The 12,543-nt window shown below is 40.0% G+C and overlaps 1 protein-coding gene across 1 annotated transcript; it reads left to right on the top strand.

Annotated features, from left to right (window-relative positions):
• Positions 1-1,378: 1,378 nt before the first annotated feature.
• Positions 1,379-11,817, top strand: gnaz (guanine nucleotide binding protein (G protein), alpha z polypeptide). The gene is made up of 2 exons (XM_053340694.1): positions 1,379-2,101; positions 11,473-11,817. Exons 1-2 carry the CDS (start codon positions 1,379-1,381, stop codon positions 11,815-11,817), a joined length of 1,068 nt encoding a protein of 355 aa, XP_053196669.1.
• The last annotated feature ends 726 nt before the right edge of the window (positions 11,818-12,543 follow it).

Below are 12,543 nucleotides of genomic sequence, written 5' to 3'. Positions count from 1 at the left end.
TTCTAAAGTGATGTCATGTCTGTGGTCATGTAGAGCCAGGAGGCAATTAGCCTAGCTTAGCGTAAAAAGTGGAAACAGGAACAAACAGCTAACCTGGCTCTCTCCAGATTTAAAACACCTACCAGCACCTCGGAAGCTCACTAATTAAAACACTGTATCTTGTTTGTTTAATCTGTACACAAATAGAGGTGCAAATGAAATGAAAATATGTTGTGCAAAGTTCCTCCAGCTATACAGAGGGTTGTTAGATTCAGTTGGTCAGCACAGGTTTTGGTATAGGTCTTTATACAGACGCAATAGTAACACGGGTGGGGTCTATTTAGGTATGCATTTATGTTATATTGTAATGGTAATTGTAATTGGTTGTATTTATTTCAACATGGACCCCAGGAAGAGTAGCAGTTGCCTGGGTAACAGCTAATGGGGATCCAAATGAACTAAACTAAGCTAAACACCAGGCAACCTCACTGTGGCATCAATATTCAAGGAAGTGACTATACCTAGTATTGTTAGCCAGGCTAGCTGTTTTCCCTTGCTTCCAGTCTTTATGCTAAGGTAGGCTAATTCCCTTCCTGGCCTCAGGTCCATACTTACTGCACACATGAAAGTGGTATCATTCTTCTCATCCCACTCTTAAAGTAAAAGCAAAATGGTATGTTTTCCCAATGTTGAACTATTCCTTTTGACATACAGATTAATGATGGGACTGTCTTGAAACTGTTATTCATTTCTCTCTTCTGTCTTATGTGTTGGCAGGCTAAGAGGCCTTCACTTGTCTGGGAGACATCACGCCACAGAGGAAACAGAAAAGAATTTATCAGGAAGATTGAGCAAACCAGGCCAAATATCGAACTGAAGTGGATGGTTGCAGTAGCCAAACAAGGGCGACGCACCACAAGAGCCATGTGGGAGGAGAGTGAGGGGGTTTTCCTATTCGCACTCATCAAGCCCAAACACTTTCTCTGCTGACATACGCTGAACATTCCTCAGCCTTCCTCCAGAGCTCTTCCTCAGGGGGAGCCCCTGCTATGAACCCCAGCTCCCTTGGCTTCAGCAGGCAGTCCAACCTCAGTGCCAGGCGCTGTGTGGGCATCCCACAAGTCTGGGTTCTGCTCACACAGGACTCACAGACTGCCCCTGAACAAAAAGAATGAAATACTCCTGAGTCACTCCTCTGCGAGGTGGCTCTCCTGTCTAGTGTTAAATTTAGCTGTTGTGAAGTTTTGTCTGCCTTTTCCCCAAAAAGCCCCTACCTTTAGTGAAAACCCTCTCCACCAACTCTTCCACCTGCTCCCTTTCTGTCACCACTTCATTATAATTTGCTTTCCCATCAAGCAGCAGCACGAGTTCCTTTGTGCTTACCACGTGGTGGAGGACCATGGGATGCCGTCAGAGCTCGGAGGAGAAGGAAGCGGCGCGGCGCTCGCGGAGGATTGACCGGCACTTGCGCTCAGAGAGTCAGCGGCAGCGGCGTGAGATCAAGCTATTGTTGCTGGGCACCAGCAACTCTGGCAAGAGCACCATTGTCAAACAGATGAAGATTATTCACAGTGGAGGCTTCAACCTGGAGGCCTGCAAGGAGTACAAGCCCCTCATCCTGTACAATGCCATTGACTCGCTCACACGCATCATCCGTGCCCTCACCACCCTTAAGATCGACTTTCACAATGCTGATCGTGCTTATGATGCTGTGCAGCTCTTTGCCCTCACAGGGCCAGCTGAGAGCAAGGGAGAGATCACTCTAGAGTTGCAGGGGGTCATGAAACGTCTGTGGGCTGACTCAGGGGTCCAGGAGTGCTTTCAACGATCCAATGAGTACCACTTAGAGGACAACACTGCCTACTACCTGAATGACCTGGACCGCATCTCTGCACTTGAGTATATCCCCACTGTAGAGGACATCCTACGATCCCGCGACATGACCACCGGCATTGTAGAGAACAAATTCACCTTCAAGGAGCTCACCTTCAAGATGGTAGATGTGGGTGGGCAGCGTTCAGAGAGAAAGAAGTGGATCCACTGTTTCGAGGGCGTGACTGCAATCATTTTCTGTGTCGAGTTAAGTGGCTATGACCTCAAACTCTACGAGGACAACCAGACGGTAAGAAAAGTCTGTTTTAAAGAGCCCACACACTTATATTTCATATTTTCACACACAGTTTATGTATGCATATGCACACTAACACTAACATGTTTAAGGAGGACAAGGCAGATATCAACCTAACTGGCCTAACTGTCTTATCATGCTTTATTACACATTTGTGAGAAGGCGTGCACAATTTATTTCCTACCACTGGATTAGATCATATAAGTGGTGAGAATATGTCTCCTTGTGAGACAGACAACATTACTAATGCAGTTACTTTCAAACATGAGCTGTCCAAAGGGCAAGACACAAGATACATTTAAAAATATATTTTAAAATATTCACCATATGCAGAGAGGTATCAATTCTACCAAACAAGAAAATCATATGATATACAACTTTTACACAAGCAGCACTTAAAGTGATTTTGTAAGTGGTTGTGAGAACACAAACCTGTTCTGCAGTGTCATTTCCTCCCTGTACATCCCCATCTTCAATACAACCATGCTGTGGTTACACATATAAAGGGGTTACAATTTCCTTGGTTAGCATGTTTTCTTTCAAGATTGTGGTTGTTTGAAAGTAATTAGGGGTACTTTCGAAATCACTTTTGGAAACTGTATGTAATAGTTTGTTATTTAAGGAAAGAGGTTTTATTCCAACATCAAAGATTAGGAGTTAAATATATAATTGTTTTCCCAGGTTTGCATTGCATAAATCTAGTATGTCCACCTTTTTCATTTTTTAATTACTTATGTTTAGTTTCAAGTATTATCTAATAAATGATAGCAGCTTGCTCAACACATGGACATGGAGCTGTCTAATGGAGACAAGTTGGTGGAAACAAGTGCACAGCTTTTAACTCACTGATAGATTCCTTAACCACCAAGCTGCTGAACAGCTTATCACTTCAAGTAAGAAAACAAAAAGGCTTGAACAAATACGCACAGAGTAAAGTTCATTTTTGACCTTGGAAACAGTAGTCTGGCAAATCTTGACTCAAGGTTCACAAATTTAGGCCAGAGGTTGTATGTGTGAGTGTGATTTTTTCTGTTGGAGAGCAGTCTCTTTGATTTGGAGGATTGGTAATGGAAGAAAGCTAGAAGCCCTACCACTCTTTATTTGGTAGCTATTCATTATGATATAGAGTAACTGTTGATCTGGTGTATTGTATTAATGTACTGAGCAGCTATTTTACCAACAATGTTTGTCTTCTTCTGTAATTTTCACATTGCAACAAGCTTTTAATAGCCATCCTTTTATTCTCATCCTAAATGATATGACTAAATGACATATTGTAATTCCTCTACAATCCATTCAGTTTTGTTTAATAAACAATTTGGAAGGCCTTATCCAAATTTTATGGTCCTTATCCAAAGTTCTTTAGCTGGGGGCATGAGCAAACTGATTCTTGTAGAAATGTATGAAATGCATTCACTCTGCCTTAATGTAGTAATAAACAAAGCTATTTTAAATCTGTCTGAATGAAGAGAGTGGACGATATTGGCTATCTTTTCTCCATGGTTTTGGAATTTGAATGATTTCCTATCCATTGCATGACCATTTCCTTATCTGAGTGTTTTGGAATGGTTGGGTAGTTATTGCTTGTTTATCTGCCTTTTTGATAATGGAAGGTCAACATAGATACTATTTTACTGTCTTGGTCTAGATCAGTTATGAGGGGTCAGCTATTTTCTGTTTCCACAGGCATTACATTATTTCCCGGAGATGCTACAGTTTCCATGTTCACCTTCATGTCTTTAAACAGTCTTGATAAGAAATAACTCCTGCAAAGAGGAAACTTTGTCATTCCTGTAACTGAACTGGCCTGATAATTCATGGCTTACCCGGATAAAACAGGGTGTACACTGTGCCAGGTTGGAACATGAAATCAATTAGTTGTATAGGTTAAAAATAAAGTCTGAGGAGAAAAATGCAGTGTGGTGTTAATTGAGTTCACAGAATAAAGTGTGAGGTTGTACCTGTGAGAATTAGCAGATTGTGAAGGCACGGTGTAGCACGGGGAGTTCACAGGTGCCACGGAAAAAAAACAACTTTTATGATTTGCACATAGGAGAGGAAGAACAAAGCAAGGGTTCAAAATTATCAGAAAGAAAGACATTCTGACATTAGAGCAGCCGTCCTGCTTGAATGTCACAATGTGCATTGTCAAAGAGGCATGCAGCACACTGGTGCAAAGTGCGCAATGCAAGATGCTAAACGCTGATATTTTATGTGGTTGGTTTTCAAGCTAAGCAAAAAATCTATTTGAACACAATCACAGAGTTTCATCTGTTTAACTTGTAAAAATCCATGTTTAACTTAAATAAGATAAGAAAACATCAGTATATACTGACAGTAATGCTCACTGTGACTTTCAGTGACCAGTCAGTGACATGCTGCATGATGTGATTCAGATGAAAATCTTTCAGAAACCCTGCTTGTGTTCCCCTTAACTGCACTCACACAGATTCATCAAACTGAACAAGACCAGCTGATACATTCTGTTCATCTTATTACATGTATGTATTACACATGCTCAGTTTTGTTGTTCATCATACGATTAATGCTGCACCCATGAAGACATTCATTTTCTTGCATTGCATCTAACCCATTTAACCTTTTCAGTATGAGGGCTTTTAGAGCATATCCCTGCATGCAAGCAACGAGAGGGCAGGCTTATCATTTCACCATCTTTCTGTGAGGTGGCAATGCTAACTACTGTGACAGCATACACCTGACAGTATACCATGTATGACTCAACCAGTGGTCGTGTGTTTCTAAATGGTTACAGTCAAAGTTGCATGACTCTGATTTTCTATATTGTTCTTACTGTCAACCAATCTCATGTGCAGAACCAAACCAACAATTAATAGATCCTGCTTGCTTGCATCCAAAACCTGATATATCACATTCTTCTGTTCCACAGACTGTTGTTGTTGTCTAAAAACTATGAATATGTCAATGAGCCACACTGTTGTACTGGGTGACATGTAGATATCCTTAAATGATAGCCATGGGCAAGTTAGTAGTTAAACTGCCAAAGCTGTGTGCCAACAATTTTATTTGGCTAAAACACTTTTCCATGGTCTACCATCTATTGGTCCCCTTCAACTGTACATTGTTAGAAAAGCTTCACATAAGCTTACGATGCCTGTGGTTAAATTAGCATCAAATCCAGAATGCTGGAAAAATGATCATTTTGTAGGTGAAACCAGAAGTTTAGTAAGCTATACCTTATGTAATTACCTATTTCATAGATGGTCTTGTTGCCTGTATGTCCCCATTTTCTTATACATACTGTACTTTTCGGTACAAGAATGATTGTATGTATGCACAATATTTAATGGATGAATAGAGCATAAATACAGCAGAAATTTGCAGAAGTGTGTGAGATCTCAGGGCTTGTTTAAATATAACCTACAGGGAAGATCCACGCACATATTTTAAACTGAATATGTTGCAGTAGTGATGCACTAGCATACAAATGGTGGCCATACAAGAAATGAGACAACACCCTCATAAATCTATAGGACCATCTGGCAGACAGCATAATGCAATAGCAACTTTAAATGTCACTATCACTTATCACCTTATCTTAATGTTACTGGATTGAGTGCAGGTATGTCTCTCTTGTTCCTTCGTCATCTACAGAAGGCTCTAAAGTGCATTCCTGCATCTTGGAGCTGCCCGCCTCTATAACAACTGTCAACTGACACAACACTGCTGAGCGGCTGTTACCTAACACACAGTCTAGCCTTTACATGCTCAATACATCTGCAATGTGAGAAAGAGGAGAATGTTTGCATCTGTGTCTCTGGTTACAAATCACATACCAGCTGATGGATATAACTGCAGTGAAACCCAATTTGATTTCTATTAAGTTGGATCATGCATTAGTTATGATTAAGGTCAGCACAATGTGAGGGTGATGGATGGGTTAGTTAAGCTGACGCCCAATGAGATGCAAAAAAGATGATTAATTATCCTGACAAGCTACTCTAAAAGAGAAAATAAACATAAAATATGTGCAAAAAATACTATTAGCTAACACACAGACACTTGTGCAGATAGTAAAAAGCTAACATGTTCCAAACAAAGACAAGGCAGCAGGCCGAAGGCATCGAGTTCATAACAGAATATTAGGCAGGCTGATCTCAGGGGAAATTTTTCTAAGAAAATGATGTCATGTCATATTTTCATCTTATCAGTAAGAAAAGAAGACAGCTCTGCAGATTTTTGATAAAGAGTAAAACATTTGACTACTTTATTGACTCAGTATAGGCTGACTTGATCATTCCTATACTCTCAAACACCTACTAAAAGGCCATCATTTTTTTACTTATTAGGTATTACTAGACACAAGATTTAACAGCTGGAGGCACTGTGAATGCATGACCTATGCAAAGGAAGTACATGGATTGGTTCTAACCTCTCATGAAGTAACGTCATCTCCTCTTAACTCAATTAGCACTAAAGCTGCTATACAGTTTATATAATTATTGCTAATTACTGATGCTTTTACAATTAAATGGTAAGGGGAGCTGTGATTTTAATTAGTTTTAACTGTCTTGCAGTAGAGGTCATTTCCCTCCAGCATCAGTAATGTTCACTCTTTTTCTTAGTGAAAACACTGTCTTCTGGTAAAGAGACCTGAACCCAGATAAAGTACTTGATGTAAAACAAAACTGTGAGACATGAAACAATCCTTTAGCACATCACAGTCACTGACTCAAATTTACTGACCAAAGGTGACTCATCAATTTCAGTTCGAGTGCAACTCTGACTCATCTTCTTAGTCTAAGTTGCAAGTGCTGCATGTCTGTGAATCAATGCAATGTAATGCTTGATGATGAGCATGTATTTGAATAGAGGCTCTGTGATTTATGTCTTATCTGATGGAAAACAATAATGCAGGACTGATTGTGGAAGTTAAATCACACAGTCAGAGATGGTGAAGCAAAGCTTGGTGTTAGTTGAAGAATTCAGTTCCAATTTTGAGAAATGTGTCAATTTTTATGTGCATACCTAAACTGTATGATGGTCTGGGACTAATGGCTCTGGAAAACAGTCTGCATACATATCCAAAAGTGTTTTAGGTGCTTTGTAGGTCCTCATTAGAGGAAAGGGTGTTGTTTTTATAATGATGGCTTGTTGTATCCAGTGTTCATCTTAGTGATATTAACCTCCAAAGCTTCATTCAATGTCACACAAGCAGAAAACAAAGTTCATCTGACTGGAACAACACCAGTTCAGTTTTTATGCGCCAGCTCACACAAGACAGAAAATACACCATAATAATTACAGTACAACATTTACCCATCAACCCATTCCCTGATGTATTTTCCCTGTCCCATCCCTGTCTTCATAATGAATCAGTTGCCATGGTTACTGTTACTTAGCAACAGGCCAGTCAAATGCTCCTAATCCTGTGCTGTTGACAGTGAGCTGTGACTAGGGAAGGAAAGGGGAGAGGAAGGGAGGGGGAGTTGTACAGCAAACAGCAGCACTGGAGAGAATAGATATGAGGTGTATGAATGCATGCATGTATCGTGCGCCTGTGTGTGCTATGAATGTGTAGTACAATTGTATATGTATAGGCTGAGCAACTGCAGTGAATTCTGTGCATATGTGAGGTGAAAATAAATAGAGTAGATTAGGGGTTAGCAGTTGTTTGAGCTTGTGTTAGTCAAACATCAAGGCAAACACTGACTGCAGTGTCAACCCTATTTCTATAGTTTCAATTATTTTATTAATCTCTCAAACAGGAATTAATGACCTGTCACATGAAAGAGGACTGGAAATTAATTCATGTAACATGCTTCATACTTTTATGTCAAAGGTTGTCATGTGCACCTTTCTTATTTAGAAAATTACACATGAACTACACTAAATGTAAAATGACATTTTCCCTGAACAGTGACTTTCTCTAAATCACACTGGCCGTCCCTTCACAAAAACACAGGCAGGTGTCAGACTGCTACATGTATTCAGGAATATTCTCCCTCGCTCAGCTGCAGAATCTTAACCGGCTAATGGGTTATCAAAAGCATTACTATCATGTAATTGATTTGCTTCATATGACATGATGGTGTTTTGAGAAACAGCTTTCCAGGAAACGGAATTAGACTGTTCAAGGACACACAAAGCAAAAAAATCATATCATGCTTTCCCCCCCAGTAATTTCCTTACATGGCTGTACACACTCATGTTGGTTTCAATGTTTCCCTGTTTACATAGCTATTGTAATACTAAATAGCAATAACAATGTACTGTTGTGTGCAAGTGTATTGACTGAATGTTGAGTGTTACAAGAATGTTCCACGGTCACCTCCACTTCACAGTCTGAAGGTTTAATGCTACTCACATATATTAAGTTAGCCCATCCATACTAGTCTCTCTTTATGTCATCATAGTATAACAAGGCATTTTCGGACGATGGAAATTGTATTACTCACATCATAACTAGACAAATATATAAATTAGTTTAGTTAGTTTATATGTGGTAAATGAAACGTGATTCAGATGACAATTGAGCACAAGAAACTGACATACAGCTGCAATGTGTTTGTTTGTTTCCATGTTTTAACCCAGCAGTGTTGCTGCCCACAGTAACAGAGACATTAGTAATTAAAAGCAGGGGGGGAAGGAAAGGGAGCAGCCTGAATAATGTAATTCTCAGGTATGGCAGAAAAAACATTGCGACATAAAAATCATCTGGGTAGATAAGTGCAGAACGCTCCTTCTTGTAAGGTAGTGACATTTAAAATGAACCCTAATGAATTACGATGGGTGGCTGCACGCTTAAGTGATTTGTATTTATGGGAAACAAAGCAATGACACTGGGATGAACTTCCTCATTAATACTTTAGCTTAATTAAGGCCTACGCCTCTGGAGTACTCTGACAGGAGGAGGTGAAGGGGAAACCAGTGTGTGTGGGTACGCATGTGTGTGTGTGTGTGTGTGTGTGTGTGTGTGTGTGTGTGTGTGTGTGTGTGTGTGTGTGTGCGTATCTGTGTGACAGTGGGTGTTTGAAGCAAAGGAAGGGGGTCTTCATGCTTTAGTGCTCCTGGGTGCTGCTCTCCCCCCTCCTCTTCCCACTCCCCATTAAGAATCTCTTACTGTACGAGCACTGTGGAGGCCAGGTGAAGACACCAGAGACTCCCTAGGCTGTCTCTTGTCCTACTCTCTTAGCAGCAGCTCTTGTTTTGACACCCTGGAAAGAGTAGGACTGAGGTCAAACAGTATGTCAAACTTTGTGTAATGCAGTGTGTTTATGGGCCAGCCTCAGTCCCCAGGGATACATACCCTATACAGAAAGGAAAGCTTATGTTTCAATCTGATCGGGTAACATGTGAGAGAATGGAAGTGGAAAGCAAGACATATGGCTAAAAATGGAACGAGCCGTTTTAACCCTTCAGTGAAACACTGGGGAATCTGCAGACACATTCTTATGCAATTTGTGTTGAAGTAAACCTCATTTGTTCTTTTCTCAGTGGTGTCTCTGTTTCGCTGTTTAAATAATTAGCACATATCTTTTGTCTTTTTCACAATATTTGAGGTTCAACAGACATCAGTTTACTTCCATTTTGTTGTGGGGAACATTTTTTTTCCTTTACAGATGTATTGATTTCGTGCTGCTCTGTCAAATTTGACAAACTCCCTGGAAAAACTTTCTTCTATTGAAAGCCAATGCTGTTATGTATTGTAACTAATGTATATTAAGGTATTATTCTCAAGTGTAAGTATTTTAATACTCCCATGATAATTTATTATAAAGAGGCAGCTTTTGTGGATATAAATAATCCAACATGTTTCTTTTTTCTTTTTAACCTTGCTGCTGTAAAAGCATTTTTTTTAGCTGAATCTAAGGGTTACATGCAACTTTGGGTTTCTCATAACTGTAGTTTTTTCATCATTATCCAAAAATAGTGCACTTACACCACTGAATAATCAGGGTTTACTTTGAATCTGCACTATGATTGTCTAATCCTTCGCTATTCCCCTCGGTGTCTTTTTTTCATGCCATGCAGATCTTGTGATTTGCTCAGAGCATCATGTTGTTTCTGTAACCTTTTAAACAACAGTCTTCCATCTGACAACCTCCCAGTCACAAGCTACTGGCCAGTCGCCACATGCCAGCAGCTGCCATGAACAGATCAACTTTCTTTTTCTTTCTTTTCTCTTATACATTAAACGTCGCATGGGCACACACTATGGGGGAGCATGCACAGATTTTCCTCTTCTGTACCAAAACCAATTAGCCAACCAACTAATTTACTGCAACACAAACAAATATTTTAAATCATTTTTTAATTTCCATTTTGAAAGATATGTTTTATAGTGTCCTGTCTTGTATATATAGGGAGCACATGCAGGTAAACTGAACAATAAAAAACACATTTGAGTTATGGCACAGTGTTTAACTTGTGGTTTAATGCTGATGATACCAGTCACACTGTTCATATTTTTGTTGCTGATGCAAGTCTTGCTGCTACTCATCTGTGCTCTCCTCTTACTGCATCTTATGACTAACTCATTTGACATGGAAGCCATCAGCGATTTCCCTTATAGAGTCTGTAAATTCCTTCAGACTTTTACTTAAGCCTACAGGAATTATGGAAAGAAAGGTGACACCTGATGTGGCTGTAAATGACAATGCACCAACTTTTCAGAGAAGAGATCAGATATTTATTTAAATTAAGTAAAATTAAGATTTTAAGCATCTAAATTAATAATTATTTTTTCTATATTATTACATATATAGACATATGATTCTATTATGACAGATTCTACCGTAAACAGCCTGTCAACACACAGTCTCTGTTGACTTGTACATGATCCATCCAAAATTTCAGTGATAACAATTACTGTAATATTTACAATTATACTTCCTAACAGAATGAGATGCTTCTGTAATAATTAAATAAAATTCCTTTCTGTGTGACTGATTACTTCACATTTTTTGGCTTGGAGAAAATAAGTGGTGATAAAAAAGGAATTCGCTGTTTTAGGGGAGAATGTGAGAGTTCAAACGCAGGCCTTCATCTGTCTGGGTCTCAAGTCTGTTGACATAACAAATAAGACATACCTTTTGGCTAGTCAACTGGATTTCTGTGACATGTGCTACATGACTTTGGACCTCTCTTATGTCATTGTCTTCATTCCCATCCTAATATCTTGCTGTGATCTTACATCCTACAATTTTCTCTCTATCGTTGTGCCAAATCACATGGTCTTGCTTGTGCAAATGAGGTCTGATTGTATTATAAATTAGATTGATTTGGGCTGTTTCCTCAAAGTAAATACTACATTTTCTTAGCTGTGAAATCCTCTTGGTCTGATCATCTTTTTTTATTCCCTTTTTCTCTCCACATCGACACAGAGCCGCATGGCCGAGAGCTTACGTCTGTTTGACTCCATCTGCAACAACAACTGGTTCACCAATACGTCGCTCATCCTCTTCCTCAACAAGAAGGACCTGTTGGCTGAGAAGATCAAACGCATTCCTCTGACAGTGTGCTTCCCTGACTACAAAGGTCAGAACACCTATGAGGAAGCAGCTGTCTATGTACAACGGCAGTTTGAGGACCTCAACCGCAACAAGGAGACCAAGGAGATATATTCGCACTTCACCTGTGCCACTGACACCAGCAACATCCAGTTTGTGTTCGACGCTGTCACGGACGTGATCATCCAGAACAATCTCAAGTACATTGGGCTGTGCTAGGACCTGACGTTGGGTTGGGTTGGGTTGGGGGGTGGGGGGAGGTGGGTAAAGCGGGCTGCTTGGCAGCAGTTGGCCCGCCATCAGGCTGGATAAACAAAAGGCATGTCAGTCTGCCTGATGGTTTATCTCTTTGAAGAGGTGCAACAGAAAACTGCAAAGCAAATGAGGTAGTGAGATAGTCAGGGATGGATGATTCAGCTGTTTCAGTTGAAACAACAGAGCTGATGGTCAAGATTGGATTTTTACCCAATGTGTTTGCACTGAATATGAGTATGCAGAGACACTCAAACACACACACACACACACACACACAGGCACACACACAAGCACACACACACACACACACATACACACACACACACACACATACACACAGACACACACACACACACACTCACACATACACACACACACACACATGGACACACATCCTTATGTTTGCTCACACACAAGATCTTTGGATCAACAGTCAAGCCCTTGTTTGACAAGACAACACTGGAAATTTTAGACAGCTACCCCTACCTGCCTGCCAAACCTGAGACTGAGTAGTAGGTCTTTACTGGTGGTTTTTGGTTACTTTTGTCTCCTTTATTTTGTTTGCCTGAGAAAATTAATGCTGCTTTACAAGAAGAATTTTGACAAAAAAAAAAATCGATGTTCTCGTTTTGGATTTTCACCCTAACAATGGTAAATAGTGAGTGCACCGGATGAGACATAGGGAGAGCC

The sequence above is a fragment of the Scomber japonicus genome, chromosome 19, assembly GCF_027409825.1.
Source record: "Scomber japonicus isolate fScoJap1 chromosome 19, fScoJap1.pri, whole genome shotgun sequence".
In the NCBI taxonomy this organism is placed as follows: Eukaryota; Metazoa; Chordata; class Actinopteri; order Scombriformes; family Scombridae; genus Scomber; species Scomber japonicus.
Note: the sequence above shows the minus strand (reverse complement) of the source record. Positions and strands in the feature narration are given on the sequence as shown.

Bases quoted from the DNA above. Each gene is read 5' to 3' on its own strand.
- gnaz (XM_053340694.1), top strand. From the start codon at position 1,379: ATGGGATGCCGTCAGAGCTCGGAGGAGAAGGAAGCGGCGCGGCGCTCG. The intron at 2,102-11,472 runs GTAAGAAAAGTC...ACATCGACACAG, and splicing joins TCTACGAGGACAACCAGACG to AGCCGCATGGCCGAGAGCTT.